The 22,652-nt window shown below is 37.1% G+C and overlaps 1 protein-coding gene and 1 pseudogene across 2 annotated transcripts; one reads left to right on the forward strand and one right to left on the reverse strand.

Annotated features, from left to right (window-relative positions):
• Window positions 1–374: 374 nt before the first annotated feature.
• LOC104606271 (uncharacterized) lies at window positions 375–16,696 on the reverse strand. Of its 2 annotated transcripts, XM_088899302.1 has the most exons (6): window positions 16,429–16,647; window positions 13,069–13,143; window positions 10,509–10,563; window positions 10,301–10,369; window positions 9,810–10,159; window positions 375–1,995 (listed from the first exon to the last, which is right to left on the reverse strand). In XM_088899302.1, exons 1-6 carry the CDS (start codon window positions 16,465–16,467, stop codon window positions 616–618), a joined length of 1,968 nt encoding a protein of 655 aa, XP_088755428.1. In that variant the 5' UTR covers window positions 16,468–16,647; the 3' UTR covers window positions 375–615. The 2 variants fall into 2 exon arrangements, with proteins under 2 accessions (XP_088755428.1, XP_088755429.1); XM_088899303.1 differs by lacking the exon at window positions 13,069–13,143 and having other exon boundaries at window positions 16,429–16,696.
• A 2,526-nt stretch (window positions 16,697–19,222) lies between these two features.
• On the forward strand, window positions 19,223–22,128 carry LOC104606272 (uncharacterized; annotated as a pseudogene).
• Window positions 22,129–22,652: the final 524 nt, after the last annotated feature.

The following is a 22,652-nucleotide window of genomic DNA, read 5'->3' on the forward strand; positions in this document are numbered from 1 at the left end:
TTGAAATTACCAAGCTTCAGGGGAGGTTTCAGCAACAACCAGAAACTTCAGGAGAGGTTTCAGCAATTTACCCTTGTTTTTATACTCTTTCCAAACGCAGCCTAGGCAAAATTAATCCCATGGCCAATCGATGGATGTTGAATTGTTGACAACCAATTGCTCAAAGTCTGACTTTTTATGCGAATATCAAACCAGCTACTTCTGATACTTGAAAAAATTAAAAAGAAAAAAGACGAGAAAAAAAAAAAAAAAACAAAGTCTATGACATTGATTTGTAATGTTCTTTCAGTTGCCACTAGTTGCTGCTTGGAAACTTTTTTTCATTCTGAATTACTATATTTATGTCAGACTGCTCCAAGTGCAAAAGGAACAAGAGGACCAAAAATTCAACCTTTTCACCTATCAATAACTTCAATGTGATATGTACTTGTCACGATTACACATTCAACAGCTAAGAATGCCCGACATTGACAAGAAGTTATGCTCATTTCTTGAAGCGACTCCTATAGTATCGCTGATCTAATCGTTAAAATATCAAACTGTATAAAAAAGGGCAAAAGAGAAGAACAGAAAATGGACAAACCAGAAATGATAAATCAACCCATGGAGTTGTAATCAACCCACTTCTTTCAGTCGATCAATGAGCATTGCTTTTGGCAGCTTTGTATAACCCTTCAATCCTCGTCCTTTCGCACGCTCCCTCAACTGGCCCAACTTCAAGATACTCAAGTCATCAATTCTAGGAAACGACAATGGCCCAGCAATCTCATTTATAGGTTTATCAATATCACAAGATTTGGACGGTGGTTGTTCATTCGTCAAACTCTCAGTTGTATCTGCTTCTGACTTCAAAAGCTCAGAAGTGATACTTGGTTCTTTTTCATCTACCGTGGACGGAAAAAGTGTACTCTTACCACTCTGAACCTGTGATTTTGACAGTGAATTTAAGCTGAGCTCACTGCTGCTGTTGGCTACAGAATTGAGCTCTTGGCCCACACTGGGATTTGGCTGATTTGACCCCTTTGTTCTAGCCTGACTAGGATAGTTCGACTTCGATAACAGATTTATGTTATTGCTGCTATCATCCAAGCAATTTAGTTCTTGGACCACAAAAGGTGTTAGAAGGCTCTCTCCCGTTGCTCTTTTTGTACTAGAACCAGGCTTTGATATAGGATTTGAGCTGATATTGCTGCTGCTAGCCACAACATCAATCTCTTGGACCATACAGGGAATTACCTGGTCCGTTCTCTTTGCTCTCTTCCTATTAGGACATCTGGACTTCGACAGCAGATTTAAGCTGATACTGCTGCTGTTACCAACAAAAGTTAGTTCTTTGACCATCCAAGGTATCAGTTTATCTGTTTTCTTTGCTCTCTTCTGACTACAAGAACTTGAAGTATCACTTTTCTTGGTACGAGGAATACCAGGTTGTTTTCGTTTCCCTTTAGAGGTCAATGATGGAACTGATGGCAGAGCAACACCAGACTCTTGGGCATTTACTTGGCTGGATTGTGATTTACTTTTCTTTCTCTGTCCTTGCAACTTGACAGATGATTTTACATTATCAGGGTTGTCGGTAATAACTACGACTGGTGCTTGGACCTCCTCAGGCTCCAATTTGGCTGTATCTTTAGCCCATTGATCCTGCAACTTTACAAGTGAACCTGAACCGGAACTTTTTGTGCTGGCACAACCAACTTCTTCAACCTTCTCTGTCTCTGAATGATTCAATGTAACCACATCTGACTTCGTAGGCAAATTATAAGTAGCTTTTTGGACCTTCACCGTTTCTGGATGATTCATTGTTACCATATCTGATTTCATAGGCAATTTTAAATCAATTTTCCTGTCTCTACAAGTAATGTCAAGCTCATTGCCTTTATCCATCGTGATAGTTGTAGAAACTAAATTGAATAATCTTTTCCCATCATTTGGTGGGCCACTTTTCTGTACCAAAGCATCAGATCTGCAATCTTTGACCACAACATCTTCAGTCTGTTTATACACGAGAAGTAAATATTTCAGTTAATTTAGGCTTACTAAGCTTATTGCAATATCTCAACTGCAACAAGAACATAATAATTATGATATCATTGTATGGAATAATGGAAAGAAATAAACCATTTCAGTTGATTGAGATCACTCTGGTTACAGTTTGCACCACCCTGAATTTTATCTTGAATAAGTCAAGCTACAGGAACTCCCAAAGTGCAAAACATCAAATCTAGAGCATGGTTCAAAAACTCCCAAAGTTCCTATGACAAAATAATGAGATATTGTTGAGATTTTTGTGCCTCAAATTCCAAGTCAAGCTACAGGAACTTTGGGAGATTTCTATATGGAAAATAATACCACTATTGTTTAGGGTTTCCTGAAGAATCATCTTTTGGTGCTAGAAGAGTGTCTATTGGGAAGAATGTCGCTTTTGGTAGAAAGTATCGTTATTGATAAGATAGTTTCTCTTTGGATTTGGAATATTGTTGTAACCACCATTTTTGGTATAGTGGATGAAAACATCTTGCCAGCCATCAAAACCCACAATTGCATTTCCTCACAACTGATACAAACAAACATTAATGATACAACTAATTAATGACTACCAATAGTATCTGAGTTTTAATTTCACAATTTGAATTCTCATGTATAGACTTTTCATTCTTTTCAAGTACAGGCAAACACAAAAGGCCAGCATATGAGAAGAACCCCTGCCCCAGGAATTTTCAGGACTGACATGTTCCACACAAAACAAGCAAGTCTGGTGAGGATACACAAGATTAGCTACTAGAGAGTTAAAAAATCATTTGTAAATATAAACCATCTTGACATATTAAATGCATGCATTTATGTACATTGAGGGGAAGGAAAAAATTAACAATGTTCTGGCTCTCATACATACTGGCACAGAGCTAAGATCCAATGCATAGTTGTCAAGGCAACACCTAGGCGGGTGCCTAGGCAACAAGACACCATTGGAGGATCGCCTCGCCTAATCGCCAAACAGTTTTCTATAGCACGTTATAAAAAAACTTTTATATTCTTAATTTTTTGAGGTTATAATTATAAAATATACATTTTTAAACTAAAATATTCATTTTGTGTGTTTATACACTAATTTCTTTTTATTGTTTTCTTAATTGTTAGGGTTTAATCAACAAACATTGCTAAATGCTGTATTGAACCCTCAAAGACTTCAAAACCTGAACCAATAAGTAAGGAAGAACATAAAATGTTGTCCAATCAACACATCTTCTTTTTCATTACTAATTTCTTCTTCTTCTTCTTCCACCTTTTCTTTTCTTCTTTTCCCATAACAGAAATAGGGATTCAGCCCCTATATTTTTTTAATTTTCTTTTCTTTCTTCTTTTTCTTCTTTTTCTTCTCATGAATATGTTGGAATATATTGATTTTCTATACTTTAAACATGAAATGTATACTTTTCTTATGAAAAGTATGGAAATTTATTCAAGGAAATATCATTATGGAACCTAGGGAACTACCCTAGGATACATATTTTTACTTAATCCATCACCTAGGCGACTAGGCGACAAGGCACCCCCCTCCCTCCACTGCAAACATCATAAATTTACCCATTAGTTACATCTTCAAGAAACTACATGGATTGATATGATTTCCTTCACACTATTTTCTAACCAAACCAATGAAATTGTGTCAATACCAACTGAGATAAGCTGAAGAAATAGCCCTTCCATGCTAAACAAAGAAAATAACCTTCTTAAAGATTGCTTTTAGAATTATCTATGTTTCCTTTTGGTAATTATTTTAGGCAAGTACCCTGCTTTAGTGTACAAGTTTTGTTGCCATTCTCTATTTAATTCAAGATGTACATGGCTTTGGGGCACAAAGAGGATCAGTGCTTTTCTCTGAAGTGGGTCAATGTATTTTATATTTATCTTTATGATCAGTAGTGTCTATGATCTGGTACTAAAGCTAATCTGCCTGTCAATTTCCTGCAAAATGGTAAGATAATTCAACTATGCAAATTTGGAGTCTCTAGGCATCAAACATGATAAAACAGAGTGGGTGAAACATTGGGGAACAAATTTTAGTCTTCTTCTTTTATGGTCTTTATTCCTTCCCTTGTTATACAAGACATATAAAGTTATAACAATATGAGTTGATCACTTAACCTAATATTCCATCTAAGGGCTACACATACATCATCTGTTTTAGTGTTTTGATGCATTCAATTTGTATAGTCAAATCAGTGAACCCAATGTTTTAAAAATGAGAACACAAGAAAGGTGCAAGGGCCTTCTAGCACTTGAGATGCAAGGCAGAAGGTGGGACCCTCGCCTAGATGAAGCAAAAAGTTCGAATTTTTGAAAAAATAAAATTAAATAGATAAAAACATTAATACATAAAAAAAAGATGAAGAGATAAATTTTAAAAGAAATTAAATGTCATAAAAGCTTTTAGCTCAAATCAAAATATATGTGCATTACATATAAAACAAATTCAGAGTGCAAGTAAAAGCAAACAAATATAGATTGTACCATAGTGATTCAAGCACTCAATAATTAAAGCATGTAAAACTTCCATCATGTTTTTCTATCTCTCCTAGTTGCATTACTTCAAGTAGCTAGATGTTAAACGTTGAGGTTTAATCGAATAATTTGGGCTTGAGTTCGATTAGGTTCGATTCAAGTTTGGTTCTAATTGAGTTCAAACCTTCAGGTAAGTTTGATTAGTTATTCAAACTCGTGTTCAACCATAAAAAGTTAAAGCTAGCGAGCTTGGCTCAATTAGTATGTATATATGATGTTATAAAAATATATATAATACAAAAATATATTAGGGTCCGTTTGGTTCACAGTCAGAATCAGAACCGGTATCGGTATCAAAATCTTTTGGAATCGGAATTGGAATGAACTATTCCTTTTACCTGTTTGGTTCAGACTGGAATCAGAATTGGCTGGAATGGATTCTCATTCCCAAGGGAGGAGGAGGGAATAACCATTCCCTCATATGAGGAAATTCCATTCCACCAGGAATGGGAATGGGAGTCCAATTCCGCCCAACCAAACAGTTAGAATCCGATTCCGATTCCAGACCCCTATTCCCACAAAACAAATGGACCCTTAGTTTTGGAGTTTTCAAGCTAAACCTGAATTCATTGAATATTTAATCAAATCAAACTTAAACTTGAACATAGTAGTATTTTAGTTGAACTAAGTGAAGACATGCCAAAGTTCAGCTCCGCTCCGCTCAGTTACACCTTAATCCTAAGAGGTTGGGGCCTTCACACTGATATCTCTCAAGAGCCCCTAAGGTAAGTCTAAACAAAGCCCATGTGGGGTGTTCAAAGGCAGTGCCACCGGCCCAAATTCTTGGCCCAAATAGATAGGAGGTTAGTTTTATAATTTTGGATGCAATTCATTTTATTTTAGAATTAGGAATCTCAGAGATCAGTTCTATTTGTTGTTGTTTCTCTATTGAAAATTTTGCATTTGAGATCCTATCCACAACAACTAGGGTGTCAAGTACTAAAAGTCCTTTCTTTTTGTTTCTTTTAAAAATGAATAGACCTTCTACTAGGGCACAAGGTCCAATAAAAAGGTAACTTAAAAGTTAATACATCACAAAGGTGTAAAGCAAATAAGAATGTATAAAAAAAGAAGCAAGAAAAGCAAACCTAAAAAAAGGCACATGTTTGGGTTGAGATGCAAGGTGCATAAAAAGTGTGTAAGTGCACCTTTTGAAAGTGACTGCACCTAGGTTGAAATGAGACATATACCTTAAAATGCACTTTGTTTTGCGCCCAGGTGTTTAAAACACTGGGTAAATTTGTCACTTGGATAGAAAACCGTGTTGACCTCCATGTCAATTTTCATTGATTGAGAGTGTTCTAAAACAATGCAAAAAGGCTCTATTACGCTTGCACCCCAAATTATAAGAACTGCAACAACGTTCCAACTTTAACTTTAAAATCCTAGACTCCCTAATAAGACCAAATTGGATTTTCAATGTGCTTTCTTTGTAAAGTAATCTGTGAAACCACAAAGCACTTTCTAATCTTCTAATAGCATATAAGAGTATTTGTTCTCTTTGTTTTGTTGTAAGTGGAATTCTCCTAGGACCATTTTAGTGTCTACTCTCCACCAAAAAAGAGGCAAAACCACAAAATTATATGGAGATTCACAAAGGTGGAAGTATGTAGGTGTATTTAGAAAGAGAGGAATGCTAGGATTCTTAAGAGAAGAGCAATAGAAAAAGAAGGCATTGAGTGAAGTCCATGAAAGCTGTCTCCCTTTCTCCATGATGATAATCATTAGAAATTGGTTAGTAATGGTTGTGTCTTCCTTGGTAAGGACTCCTGCCAATCATCCTTGCACTCCCCAAACTCAAATTTCATAAAGCTAAATTTTGATGGGTACAGTCTGGATAACCAGGGAAGATCCAGAATAAGGGAGTTTTTAACAGCAAATGAATTATCATGTGGTTTTGCATACAAGATTTACAAGTCATGGGGACTAACAAAGAGTAGAGTTAATGGGAATTCTACATGGATTAAGGCTTGTTCAATCCCTTGGCTATAAAAACTTAAGAGATCAAAGGGGACTCCCCCACAGCTATGGGCTACGGGTTTGTGAAAATACATATACACAGGGAAATTAAAAGATTGACAGCATACACGAGTGGACACATTGCCTACTTGATTGAGTAATTTTCAGGTCCCCACGGGTTAAGCTGTCATTTCTTTCCTATCTCCAAAGCCAGAGAGCCTTTAAGTTTGTGGTTTAGAACTGCAGCAAGTTGTTGAACCATGCTCTAGATCTGTGCTCTAAGCAAAACATTGTGGTGGTCTACCTGCATGTGCAAATGAACAATGAAGATGCGATCAATTTCTATAACAAATTTGGGGATTGTTTGCAAGCATAACGAGATGGAAAGGAGTGACAAAGGGAACTTCAACCGACAACAAAATGGCGGAAGGAGATCACAATAGAGAATAAAAAATTCCTGTTCGAGGAAGCTGGTGGAGGTTCAGCGCTGAAGATTAGAGAAGACAAAATGCCGATGGTTATTTTGATTAAAGAAACTATCAACTGGTTCAAAGGGTTCATGGGATGGCACAATTCTGGCTATAGTGCATAACTATGAAAAAATCTTCGTCTTCTTGTAACATAACTATGAAAAAATTCTTGAATTGTTATCCCCCATCTTCAGCCATTTTACTCTAGGTCTTTGCCTCTAGTATACTTCTTCCCTCCTAACTACCTTTTCCCAGTCTTTCCTTAAAGCCTCCCTTCTTCTCCCTTGACCATCTAAATTCCCGTTTTGTTCCTTGCAATCTAACACATCCAATTCCCGAATTAACTTGCTTTTTACTTCGGAAAAGGCTTTGAATTCATCCTTTCCCTAGATTTTTAACTTCCTCTTTAAGTACTTTAACTTTTGAGGAAAACAAAACCTGGCCCAACCGTCTACCATACACTCCTCCCACCATTAAGGCACATTAGATTTGAAACTCTAGGTCTTTGCCTCTAGTATACTTCTTCCCTCCTAACTACCTTTTCCCAGTCTTTCCTTAAAGCCTCCCTTCTTCTCCCTTGACCATCTAAATTCCCGTTTTGTTCCTTGCAATCTAACACATCCAATTCCCGAATTAACTTGCTTTTTACTTCGGAAAAGGCTTTGAATTCATCCTTTCCCTAGATTTTTAACTTCCTCTTTAAGTACTTTAACTTTTGAGGAAAACAAAACCTGGCCCAACCGTCTACCATACACTCCTCCCACCATTAAGGCACATTAGATTTGAAATCTTTATGTAGAGTCCAGACCTAAAGGTGTGCTTCCTTCTTCTTACAACTTCAGTTTTTAACACAACCAGCCAATGATCGGAAGTGCACCTAGGCCTGATTTCTTGGAATAAGTTGGGGAAGTGTTCCACCCAATCTATAGTTATCAGGAATCTATCAAGCCTACAGTTGACCAAATTCTCTTGCATATTTGACCAAGTGAAGTGCCATAGTTTTCAAAGCGCCAAAGCGAGGTTAGGCGATAGGGGGAAGCCTTGTCACCTAGTTGCCTAGGCGATGGAAGTAAAAAAAAAAATAGATCCTAGGGTAGTTCCCCAAGTACCATAACCATATTTCCTTAATAATTATTCATAATTTTCATAAGAAAAGTATATAGTTCATGTTAAAGTATAGAAAATCAACATATTCATGAGAAGAAAAAGAAAAAAGAAAAGAAAACTCAAAAAATATAGGGGCTGAACCCTTATTTTTGTTATAGGAAAAGAGGAAAAGAAGTAGTAGAAGAAGAAATGGAAGAAGAAAATGTGTTGATTAGACAAAATTTTAAGTTCTTCCTAACTTATTCGTTCAGGTTTTGAAGTCTTTGAGGGTTCAATACAGCACTTAGCAATGTTTGTGTTGATTAAACCCTAACAAATAAGAAAATAATAAAAAGAAAATAGTATAAAAACACACAAAATGAATATTTTAGTTTAATAATATCTATTTTATAACTATAATCTCAAAAATTAAAGAATAAAAAAGTGTTTTATAATAGAAAGTACAAAACTGCTCCGTAATTAAGTGAGGCGAGCCTCCAAGGGTGCCTTGTCGCCTAGGCATCGCCTAGACAACTATGAAATGAACCTTCCATTGTGAAGGGGGAGGTCATGGAGGTTGTGTCTTGCTATAAAATCAGAAAACTCTCTCATGCTTCTAATAATTTGCCTAATATTAGAGCTTTCATGACTGAATCTTGTGACATTGAAGTCTCCTCCAATTAGACCTGTTCATGGGCCGGGCCAGGCCGGGCTTTCACTTGTCACTAATGAAAATATACTAGGCCCGAGCCCGAGCCTGGCCCTGGTAAAAAGCCCGAAACCCGAGCCCGAGCCCAAAGCCCGACCTAATTGAAAAAAAAAAACAATTTTCCCTATTCAAATTAGAATTAAAAATTCAGATAGTATTTTTTTCTATTTAAATGAACAATGGGCCTACAAGATGGTATTTTTCCCTTTCTTTTATATTTTAAAACACAATTTTACATTCTTAAATCAAAAAATTTATTCAAATGGACATAATCACATAACTAATTTTAAGTTTAATATTAGGTCGGGCCGGGCCGGGCTCGGGCCAGGCTATTTTGACAAAACCCGAGCCCGGCTCGAATTTATTGCGGGCCGGACTTTTTGGCCCGAATTTAAGCCCGTGGGCCTATAAGCATGTTCAAGCCCGTCCGGGGGTCAGGTCGGGCCGGGCCGGCCCGTCGGGCCACCCGGCCCATGAACAGGTCTACCTCCAATACACCACGGGAAATCTTCAAACTCATGGATAGATTTGTAAATAGGACAGAGATGGGAAACTCTCCAGAGTCTGCTTCTGTTCTTGAAACTACCTCTTCTCTCCAGGCAATAATGATTCCTCCTACAGCCACAATAGCCGGCAAGTTCACCAAAAATTCTATGGTGATTCTACAAAAAAAAAAATGGAATGGTAGGAATTCTCAAAGATCCTATGCAAATACTCAAGTTCACCAAACAAGGAGATTCTACAAAAAAAAAGGTCTATTCGGAGACATCGGCGATAAAATTGGAATGGTAAGATCAGCATGGCCACTATGGAAGGGGTTTCTACAAAAAGTAAAATAGAACTACACACATTCCTCATGCTATACAAATCTTTAAGCTAATTTAGAGTGCTCCAATAATTTCCATTTATAAATGGAATCAAGAAACGTTTCCATGGATAAATAGCAATAACAGGCAAAGGCACACAATTAGAACTTCAGGCTTCGAGGATAAATATTTTAGGAGCTTCAGTAATCAAACCTGTGTATCATTTTCATGGCAATTATTCTTGAACAAAGCATTTATTATTTCAAGAATGCTTTTTGCAGGTTGTCCACCCATGTGTGAATGAACGGTATCATCATGCTTACTCTGTACTTCACCTTTCATATTCTGAAATGACAATTCTAGGAAATTCATCTTTTCTCTCAAACCATTACAGCATATCTCAAACCACTCTTCATGTCTATTCTGCTCTTTCCATTCTAATTGGGACTGAAGTAGCACAAAACCTTCCTCTAGTGCTTCAATTTCTGCATCTGCCTTTGATATCAATCTTCTTAGTACTTCTATACAACACTTCTCATTCAAAGCATCTTCTTCAATCAAGTCTTACAAAAAAAAAAAAAAAAAAAAAAAAGAAAGAAACAAATAGATGCACTAGTCAGAACTCAGAAACAACAAAAATACAAGTCACAGTAAGGAGTTTAGACACAGATTATCAAGATAGATGAGTCGCAAGACTGAATTACCTACACCACAACCAACGTTGAAGTCATATTCCCATCCATATTCCATATTATAAACACCTTCTACTTCATCTGAAGGGTAATTGTGTAATCAGAAACAGCAATAATGGTTTGCATGACAATGTATTCTTTCAAAAATCAAACTGCAATACTTCCTGGAGGAAAAGAAAAAAGGCACTTCATATAACACATAAAAGTGAAACTGAGAAACCTTGCTTCAATGGCGGACCCCAGAGATCCCAATCCATAGCTTTGTGCACCTTATCCTGAAATGTCAATATCAATGGCACCATATCATCATCCATTTAAGAAATGATAATGTTATGTTTAGTTGACCAAAACATAGAGATTGGAGTTCTGCCCTCATCAACAGAATCATGAGCTTTGAGTTTTTCAAATCAATACAAATACATATGGTTTTCCATACAAAGACATTATGATATAGAATTTACAGTGAAGATTGGAGTATCAGGTACATGAGTCCCTTGAAGTGCTTGGCTATCATAGTGATGCAGATTAGAAGAAAAAGAAGGAAAAAAGTAGGTATGCAATTCAGAACTTCCTCAAAAGGTAGGTTTTCAATGCATGGGGCCCACAAAACTCCTGCAGTTCCCACTAGCCTAAGCAATCTTTAGATGTGGTAAAAATGACTAGATTAATGGTCCCGGTGTATTAATAGGATCAATAGTTTAGAGAGTTCTTAGACTTTTGGAAACTTAAAGTTGTAATCACATTAATGCTCGTTCGACCTGTTTTTAGGAGAAAGATAAGGTAAATTTATTAACCAAAGATAATAATACAACAGCCCTGCAGAAGCAGACACCCAAAAGGACAACAACGCTCATCAAACATTCCACTGAATTACATGATTATGGTATCATTAGGTAGGTTATAGAGCTACTCATCCAATAAGATCATATTTTGTAAATCCAATGTGCTTTAAGAGACTGATGGCTGTTTTACTTCCATCAGTGATACCATTTCAGTCTTCATATATATACTTTTTTTCTCTTTTGCTTTTGGTTTGTTTAGTTGTAGTAGAATTAGTAATAGATTATCAGAGTTCTTTTAGGTTTAAAGCCCTTTTAGCATGTACATATGGGTACCTCTAGGTTTGCATTAGTTTTGAAGTAATCAGGAGTTCTTGAGTCAGTTTCCTAGTTAAGTTATGGAATCTGTAAAGAGAGATAGGAGTCATCATGTTTAGTCTATAATACAACCATTTTAAGTTCGGTTTAGTGAATTTGATTATAGGCAGGTAGTAATTCTTATTTTCTCTTACAGCTATTTTTTTTTATTATTTATCTGTAATAGAATTTATAAGGGATCATCATTGTTATTTTAGGAATTATAACTCTTATTGGAGTGTCCAGGGGCCATTGCTTGGTGGAATAGTAAAATTGGGGGCTGACAATAGTGAGAATGTGGGATCAAGTGTGAGGGAGGTCACTTTGTGCAACACACACACACACACACACACACACAAGGCTAGGTCCATATCCCCTACCTAGACCCATAATCCAGATAGCTAGGATCAACATTGGGAAATAGCCTTTAGCCATTATTTGAGTGTAGCTATGAGTTACCACTAAGTTTGCCTTAGTTTTTAAGTAGTTAGAAGTTTTTGGATCAATATCCAAGTTGAGTTGGGATCAAATTCACTTCAAAACTAAGGCAAAAACTTCGATTTGCTTTTGTACCTATATATCATTCATCCTTGATCACCTAAATCAACTCCCTTGAACCTAAAAATCCACCACCAGATCTTGTAAGACCCTCATGTAGGATGGGAAGGAGAATGTCCCATATTTGGATGAATGTGGTAGAAAGATGAGGAAAAAAAGATTGCACCTTTAGAGAGAGCGAAAGAGAGAGAGGATAGCACACTATTACCAATAGGTAACTTGAAAATAAACACTTGTTCTGTTAACTCCACTCTTCAAATTCAATTACAATTAATTTATTTATAGACTAACCATAAGGGCTGCAATATTCCTTTACAGACTCCAAATTTAACTATGAGGCTGACCCAAAACAAATTCTAACCTATGATACCTGGATACCAATATATTCCTAGCATACCAGTGTGAGATACGACGGTGATCATTATCCAGGCCAGGATTAAAACCCAAGATAAGTGCTATAGCCCAGGCCCAGGCCCAGGCATGTCCTAGCCTGCACCTCAGACCTGAAACATGAGCCTGGGACCAGGTCAGACTTTTGTGCCTATAATTTTAAATACATTATATTAAATATATAATATTTTATACTATATGACATAAAATATATATTATACTTTATATAAAATAAAATAACGCATATATATGTAATTATGTTTATATACATGTGATATACAGATATTGTGGGTTAGGCCAGCCCCATAGTTTTCAAGGTGCCAAGGCAAGGCTAGGCAACAAGGGGGCGCCTTGTTGCCTAGTTGCCTAGGCGGGCACCTAGGCATTGCCTAGAGGATGGATTTTTTTTCCTAGGGTAGTTCCCTAGGTACCATAACCATATTTCCTTAATAATTATTCATAATTTTCACAAGAAACATATAAAGTTCATGTTAAAGTATAGAAAATGAACATATCCATGAGAAGAAAAAAGAAGAAAGAAAAGAAAATTGAATATATATATATAGGGGCTGAACCTTTATTTTTTGTTTTAGGAAAAGAAGAAAAGAAAAATTAGAAGATATGGAAGAAAAAGTAGGAAAAGAAGAAGACATGGAAGAAGAAAATGTGTTGATTAGACAAAATTTTAAGTTCTACCTTACTTATTGGTTCAGGTTTTGAAGCTTTTGAGGGTTCAGTACAGCATTTAGCAATGTTTGTGTTGATTAAACCCTAACAAATAAGTAAACAATAAAAAGAAATTAGTATATAAACACACAAAATGAATATTTTAGCGTATTAATGTCTATTTTATAATTATAATCTCAAAAAATAAAGAATAAAAAAGTATTTTATAATAGAAAGTACAAAACTGCTTGGCGATTAGGTGAGGTGAGCCTCCAAGGGCACCTTGTTGCCTTGACAAGTATGGCCAGCCCTAAAGTATTGGTACCAAGCCTAGACAAAAAAAAAAAAAAACTAGGCTCAAGCCTGAAATTTTGTAAGCCAAGCTCAAAATGAACACTCCATCAGACATGATAATTGTCAAAAATGATACCGGATACTGCATGGACACTTCTAGATGACATCTAACCAAACTAGATACAAATGCATGATATAAGCACATAGAGTCCCTGTACCCATATCCATGCCCAAGATTTTAGGAAATTGAGAGTTATATCCCCATTTCTTGTATCTGTCTCCTTGTTTGTATCTGTATCTGGGCATTATATATTCTAGCTACTTCAAAAATCAAAACTATGGAAAATTAAAATTAGAAAGAAATTCCCTTGGGTTTCTGACCATAACAAAAACCTCCCTTAATGTTTTGAAAAAAGGTGCAAATACCTCCCTTCCGATAGTTTTCTAGTAACAAAGACGTTATAGTTACCAAAATGCCCTTATTACTGTTAAGGCACATGAGGAGAATGGAGAACTGATTTACTCAAGCCTTGTATCAATCTTGTCATCCATGATCTCTTCAAGCTTTGAAGCATCTCTCTTATCGGATTTTCTATCATTGGTGTGCCTAAGTATTGTTCTTTGGGGGTATCTTAGTAAATGCCCATTTGAACAAAGTTGGTAAATGGTAAATCTGGCATTTTAAAACAGCTAATGCATTAAGCCATCATTTTCCACCTAGAAAACAAACTGAAGGGAGGTATTTGCACCTTTCTCCAAAATGTTAGGGGAGATTAGGAATTAGGATAAAGAAAGGGGAGTTTTATAGGATTGTCAAAAAACATAGGGGAGGTTTTTATAATAAGATTCTATAAACTAAATTGACCCTTTAAAAATAACTAACCCTATTCCTAAGACACTAACGAACCAGAAATTAAATATTAAAAACGAAAAAATACCAAAATTCAAAACACAAAAAAATACAAAATTGTCATTGGATAAGGAACTAAGAGATAACTGATTTCTTTCTCCATGGTTTATTCCCTACTTCAATACCTGCGTCAAAGCCCCTACCTGTCCTACATCACATTTTTTTACCAATACTTATAATGCATTGTCATTTATTATATGAATACTAAACATTTCAGAAATAGAATCTTAGAAGGAAGGAGAAAGGGAATTGGCAGGATCCAATGCATCTAATAGATGCACCAAAGTAAAACTAACCAGCCTTTTAAAAGAATTAGTCTCTTTTAAAATCCAAGTTTGAAATTTTACTGAACTAATATTATTTTTTCTTTTATTTTGATTTTTAAAAAAAAAAATTAAGCCTTGCTTCAAAAAGGTGCATGCCTTGTGCTTTTAAAACACTACTTTGTGTGTTTGTTTTAGGCTAAGAAAACAAAAAATGGATATTGTTCCAGCAGTCATTGTAGTAATAACAATTAGGGTTACTTTGACAGTCGATTGATTCTGCTAATATACAAAAATCCTACAGTTATATTCACAATGTGGTTGAAAATCCATATTGTTCCAGGTCCAGCAAATACATATTCAACCTTTTGAGCATAGAGATTTTCTATATAAGTATATTTAGGACCCTGGATAATTGTTTAGGACATCCTCAGTGATATTATCTTTTACTATAATATAATCAACAGAATTTTGGACTACTCCATGACCAATATTTCTGCTGTGTATATGATGGTGAACTGTGGATCTACTATATAAACACAGCTCACCATTTTGAGGGGGGAAAAAATGAAGCACAAGCCACACTGTAACTAAATGACATATACAATTCCAGAAAACATGACTCTAAATTTAGCTTCACGAAATACTTCTGAAGTAAAAAAATAAAATAAAAAATTGTAAGGTAATTATTAGTAAATTTACATATCTTTCTAGTTATCACCATCTTAGAGTATCACTGAAAAGGAGCAACCCCATGCTCTGCCCCCAAAGTTTTGAAAAAAAAAAAAACATGTATGGAAAATGATAGATCGTGGCTCCACCTTTGATCTCCAGTGTTGGCCATTAGGATCAGCTTTAAACCAAATGTAGCATTTCGAAGTCATGCTAAGAATAGTATTACTCAGGAACTAGTCAGTAACATGTGCATGGTGGTACATACACACATCGCCCCTCCCCCCCCCCAATGAAGGATGCAAGCATCCTTCCGAGCACTCTACTGATGGGCACATACCCAATATTGTATTAAAGTTGGAAATTTCTTCTCAAGCTGATGGCTTACGTTTTCACAAGTGCTCGGAACCTTCCAGGAATGAACGAAGATAAACTCTTCTCTCCCAATAGATCCCACCCGAGTGATGGAAATATCTTTGTTGTGCCACACCACCTTGCTTGGTATTCTCCTTATGTTTGAAACGTGATTATTTGATCATCAAACTTACCCGTGCGAGAGAGTGTTTGTTGCCAAGTTAAGTGCAATTCTCCAAAGCAAGTTACGCTCCTAATTTGTTTTCCATTGTTTCTGGTTTGTGAGGGAGAAGAATTGGATAGCAACATTAAATCCCTCGTATAAGTTTAAACAAGAAATAAATAATTACTATTTAATGTAACCATGAAAGACATAAGTTGGGCGCATGACCAATTCTCTTCATTAAAAATTAAACCAGAGATACAGCCATAACCACTCAACCATGGGTGCTACTGGGTCTAAATGTACCAATGCTATTTTGAAGTGGTAACCAAGCAAGCGTCATTCCCCAAAATTGTGATTGCTAACCTAGTCAGAACGTGACAGTAGTATGTTGAACATCTAAAGACAAATCCTCACTAAGCACTTAAACACTGAGATGGTAAGCTAAAATCAAAATGCAATGAATTAACCAATGCAGCAAAAATCAAAATCAAAATAATCAATGAAATTCTAACGCTACCAGTAAAACAGGGAAGCATGAACAAGAAGCTGAAAAAATCAAAACAGTAGCAGAAATTCGCTGCGAATTTCATCACATAGAGCTCCCTAATGCAGGAAGAACGTCAAGACAGTAACAGAAAAAGAGATTAACCTCGAAATTTTATCAAAAACTCAAAAAGAATTAAAAACGAAGAAAATTGATAGTGAATGGAAGGAAGAAAGAGACACCGTACCTTCAGTTCTGCAAAACCAAGAAACACAACAAGAATCATAGACAGGTGAAAATTCTAGCTTCAGAGTTTCCACAAAAGCCTCGTTTTCCAGGGTTTCGAAAACCTAAATCAGCAGCGAAAATGTGAGAGAGAGAGAGAGAGAGAGAGAGAGAGAGAGAGAGAGATGAATAACGAGTGCAGAGCGCGAAATAGAGAGAGGGAGAGAGGGAGAGAGAGAGAGAGCGTGTGTGTGTGTGTCCGTTTTAACGGGGTTAAAAAAGACGGCAACGAAAGCGACAATTGTTCAGATTTCAAAATCAGAACAGATTAATGGCAATCTAGGTAAATAATCACAAAATCTGGGGGCAATTTGATGTGTACGAAACTTCAGATTTGCTTAGAATAGAATGTGGAGATCGTAGCTGAGAATACGGAACGAAAAAAGCTGGGAAGGTGGTTTCTCCAGCCAACACGTGTCAAGAATAGACTAGATGTCAGAGTCTTGAGCAGTTCCCGAAATCGTCCAGCGTCAACCGTCTTCTGGGTAGCGTCTACTGTGAGATGGAATCCGCTACGCCCGTCGGTTTCGCCTTGGATTATAACCGTCAAATACGGCCTTCGATGTACTGTATGGCCCACCTTGACGTCACTCCAAGATGGGGCCACAGCAATACATCAAGGGCCGTGATTACGGTTTTAGCCTCGAGGCCACGCCAATGGGCGTAGCAGATTTTTCCCTGAGACGTGTCCAAATTTGCAACAAACACGGGATTTATTAATGTTGATGGTAGTATTGTGACAGAGAAATAAATGATGATGGTACTTAAGTCAACTCTTTTGGTGGGTGGACCCCTCAATGTGTTCATTGTATTGGAAAGGCTGAGGCTATATAGCCTTTTTGTGGGCTCCACATCCTCCGCCTGATTCAGGGCGCCTCACAACCTTTGAGGCTCGACCAGAATCTACAGACCTTACACCTCTAAGGGGATCTGCTTCTCACACATTAGATACATCCGCCGTGCATTAAAAATATCTCCTATGAATAATAATACATAAGTACGAAAAATGTTTTCAATGCATGGTCGGAGAAGATCCAATCTCCTGATAGTGCTTTGTAGGGTTGTTACCTGACAATTTCGGGTCGAGTCGGGTTTTCGGGTTGGGTTAACACAGGCTAAATCCTAACTCTCAATATTATGTTAGAGTTGGCCAATAGGCCGGACAGGTCAGTGGTTCAGTTGGTCTTTGACTATCAATGATTTTTTACCAAAAATAGAGATTCAAGCATCCCGTTCTAATAATTTGAGTTTCAACTGTCCGGATCAACACCGATTCGAAAGCATTGGTTTAAAAACGGGTGAGCAGACAGTGACCCATAACCCGGAAATCCGAATTGTTCTGGGTCGGGCGCCTGCTAGGTCGGGTCACTAGATAGGAGACCCTAACCCACTTTTTGGGTTGATTGGTTTTTGGGTTCATTGGGATTTGGTTCACTGGTTAGGTCAATGTTTTTGTCAAGCATTTCTGTTTTGAATTTGAATTAGCTATACGCCATGTTTGTAGAATTAGCTATACGCCATGTTTTTGTCAATCTGGCCCCATTGTGAATGGTGTTAGCCCATATATTTTATTACCGACATGAAACTTTATCATTGGTTCAACAGCTAGCCAAACAATCATTGCGTTCAACCAAACCTTGGCCTTCCGTTTTGGGGGTGCTAATGATTTAGTTAATCGAACCATGAGTTTTTTTTTTTTTTTTTCAAACCGAACTGGTGGTACAGGTTTTTGAAAATTCGGTAAATCAAAATCAAACCGAATTTAATCAGTTAATCGATCGATCGGTTAAATTAATCGCTGGTTCAATTCATAGATTTTTCAATTTTTATAATATAATATATAATAAAATATTATATTGTATTATAAATAATAATACATTATTTATTATAAATATATATTTATAATATATGGATAATATATATATATATATGAAAATATATATATATATATGAAAATATATATATATTACATAAATATGTATATAATATATAAATATATGTATAGCGGTCCATTCAGTTAACTATCGATTTTTAATATTGGTTAACCAAAATCAAACTGGTACCTTTGGTTTTTCCAAAATACCAAATGAGTGGTTCAACTAATTAGAATTTTCAGTTTAATTTCACTGGTTTTGCTCAATTTTTCAGTTTTTTTGCACCCTTACTTTTGTTCACAACAAAATACTTTCTGACAAGTTCTGATGTTAAGGGTGGACCAATCCTCACAAAATTGTGCTCACACCATTCACATTCCTTTTCAGTCATGTATAGGAATATCTCCATACTTATATTTTTTATTCATGGGGAGATATTCACAATGCACAGTTGAAAAGGGTTGTGAGAACAGTATGAGCACAATTTTATGAGCACCAATTCTTCTAATTAGGGATGGCAACAGAGAGGGTTTTGTAAATTCTAGACTCTATAAGCCTCCCCTAAACCTCTCTACTCGTAGCGGGTTGGATTTTGAGAATCCAAACCCATATTATATATGAAAATGCAAGATCCTCCCTCACTCTACCCTCCCCTCTCATTCATGGGAATGAGTGGGTTGGATTTAAAAGCCACATCTAATTTCCTATTATTTATCATCATATATAAGCAATAAATAAGTAAAGCAACACAAATAAACAACAAATTTTCTAATTATTTGATTAAGACATGTAGAAATACATAAACTATCAATTATCCTTCATATAAAATTCAAAATATTATTAAATTCAACACCTAGTACATAAAGTATACATGCTTTTCAACAATATGCAAACCAGAGAAGATTAGATTTTGCCTAATACCATACTTTATGATGTAGGGTGATTTGACCCGACCTAATAATAGGGGGACACGTTGACACGACCTAAATGACAGGATGACAGCTCATCCCGATGTATCAAGTCTGCAACGGACCGAGCTCAGATAATCGAACCACCTCGGGACAAGTCCACCTCGGAGCAAGTTCACTTCGGAACACGATTGCATCAAGATTACCTCGGTTTCAAGGCACTTTGGCATTCGTATCAGGTCGGATCCATAGGGCACTAGCTCAGGTAATATTGAGCAACCTTTACACAACAACCCCGAAGATCCTGCCACCAGATTCCACGCTTTACGGGATCACGCCTTGTAATAGCTAGCCTTATCTCCTCCGACCGATTCGAGCAGTAGCGATATGCCTTATTAGCTAGCGGCGTTATCTCCTGTTAATACGGAAACGGGCCTCATCATAGCGAGAATCCCGGAACCTCTCCGAAGAACCTGCAAGGACTCCAATATATAAAGACCCCAACCCTCCGGGGGCAAAGGTACGTGTAATCTTTGCTTACTAGCTCTCTTGCTTTCTAAACTACCTCCAGCTCGCAAATTACTGACTTAAGCATCGGAGCGACCTCGTCGGGTAAGCACCCCCGGGTTTCTGATTCTCTCTATGCAGATTAGCCAACTCTGTCGTTTACTGGAAGCTAAGTCATCTCCAGCTAGGAGCAGCCAGATTGCGTCGCATCACTCTACCTATACCCATACTCATATGGGTTGTAGAAACCCAAAACCCATCATTCAAGCAAGAAAAAATTGCCCCATTATAAAGGACAAGGGCAAGTTCCTATAGGGTAGAAATTGCCATTCCTACTATTTTTGATGTTGGAAAAGTATTTTATTGGGAGAAGATCGGCCCATTGGGCTTGGGCTATACTAGGCCCTCTTCTTCTATCACCATATGAGCTCTTAACAAAATTCGAGAAAACCGGATCTGCTCTTCACACAGGGCGCCTCACATGCACATCGTATTCACGGGAGATGTTCCCTGCACGGTGGATGTGCATGTGTTTCGAGGCCAAACTATAAAGCTTATTTGACAATTGGGCATTTGGGCAATTGGGCTATAGCTCATTACCCATAAGGCATCTCGTGTCTTACTCGAACTCTGATTTCCTTTTTCTCTTGCTCGTTTAATCCCTCTCGAACTCTGATTTCCTTTTTCTCTCTCGTTCCCTTTCTTCCTCGCATAGAAATTTCTAAAAATCTCCGATGGATGCGCCATTATCTGCTTATATACACACCCATCGGTTTTCTTTTTTTTCCCACCGAATTCCTCAGTCTCAGCAACCCTGTTTCCAACCCACGACGAGTCGACGACAATGGGTAAACGCATTAGTCAACGTAAAAGCGCGTCATTGTTCGAAAGTGAAGAAGACGACACCTTGAGCCCTTCGTCGACAACGACTTACGACGACACGCAGGAGCAGGAGTTTGATGACTCGGGATTGGAAAAATATCTCGATGATTTGTACGAGAAAAGGGGATCCACGCAACAATCGGCTCTATCGTTCACCATCGATGCTTTTATCAGTAGGTTGCAGCATCAATTCGTTGAAAACAACTGCATTACTTTGCTGCACCAGTGCCTCAATTCAATCAAGAAGGGGTCCAGCAAGGAGATTTCCTTAGCCTGTCGTGTTATCGGATTGCTGGCTCTCACCGTTGGTCGTGGCAACGGTGCAGCGCATGAAATCTTGGAAGATTCAATCACTCCCCTTTCCCAAGCTCTGATATCTGGATCTGGATCTGATTCATTGAAGATATCATCCATACTGGACTGTTTGGCTGTAGTCACCTTCGTTGGCGGAGATGATGATCCAGAGGAGATTAAAAGATCGCTGCAAATTATGTGGCAGTTTATTCATTCCAAGTCAGGTCCCAACGTGAATGCCTCCAAACCTCCAGTGGCTGTACTAACTGCTGCAATATCTGCTTGGTCGTTTCTTCTTACAGCCATTACTGGATTGAGGATTAATTCAGAAATCTGGCAACATTCACTTACCCGTTTCTCACGTCTTCTTGATAAGCATGATCGATCAATTCGCGTTGCATCGGGTGAAGCCATAGCTCTTATTTTTGAGATTGGACAACAAGAGAAGTTGTCTGCAAGTGCACAAATGCAAGGATTGAGGGTTAAGATCTTGAATCAAGTGAGAGACCTTTCTGTGGAGACAGGTGGTAAAGGTTAATCTAAGAAAGATCTCAACACCCAGAAGAACTTGTTCAAGAACATCACTGAATTTCTTAAGGATGGTTACTGCCCAGAAACGTCAAGGAAGATCGGTGCAGATGAACTGAACACTTCAACTTGGTGTCAGCTGATACAGTTGAACTTTCTGAAGCGATTTTTGGGGGGAGATGGGTTTTTCAAGCACATGCAGGAGAATGAATTGCTGCAGGAAGTGTTCGACTTCAGTCCAAGGGGATAGGATTTAGGAGCTGAGCATCTGATGAGAGAGAGGAGGATGTACAAATCCCCAAATTCTGTCGCCAACAAGGCGAGGGCAAAGTTTTTGAACAAGCAGCGAATGATATCTCGGGAGGAGAAGGTGGGGTACTTCGCTGTTGGCGTTGGAAGCCAATAATGAAATCAGTACTGGAGATGTCAAAGGAAAGCGAAATCAGATCACCAGCACGTTCCAACCCTCTACCAACATCATCTTACACTGCACATTTTCTATCGGCCATACTATTATTTTGTGGTTTTAACTTTTAACCACGCCATAGGGATTTTATTAATTATTTATAATTAATATTTGTTCTCTTATTTATATCTTTGTATTATGTTTATTTTTTAATCATTATTAATTTTTGTGAATTCATCCAGTAATTTTTTCTTAATTAATTTTTCTTATAGATAATTAATATTAATTCATGTTAATCATGGTGAAATTGTATTTTTGGTTGGAATTATTTATTTTGCTTAAAAAATAAAAAGTATCTTATTCTTAATCAACAGTATAAATCATCTCATATGACATACGTGAGATACATGAAATCGAAACACGGGGTATAGACTAAACCACATTTAATCCACCCATTTTTGTCTATAATGCAAAACACCTATTCTATTGTGGCGTAGTGTTGATACATAGATGAGAACGCATGCATCCAATTTCACATCCACATTACAGAATACAAAAAACCAGTAGTGTGGATGAGAACACATGCACCAAAATCAGTAGTGTGCATAAGAACATATGCACCAAAACTGGTAACCTCGGTTCGGTTTCAAAAATTAACCCACAGTTCAGTTAATCAAACTGTGAGCACCCTAGTGGGTATGTGTGGATAGCATATTTATAGGTAATACTAATAAATAAATTAACTTTAGACATAGGTTCTGTTTGCATATGTGTCACTTTTAAAAAT

The sequence above is a fragment of the Nelumbo nucifera genome, chromosome 2 (assembly GCF_055504915.1).
Source record: "Nelumbo nucifera cultivar China Antique chromosome 2, China Antique-T2T, whole genome shotgun sequence".
Lineage (NCBI taxonomy): Eukaryota > Viridiplantae > Streptophyta > Magnoliopsida > Proteales > Nelumbonaceae > Nelumbo > Nelumbo nucifera.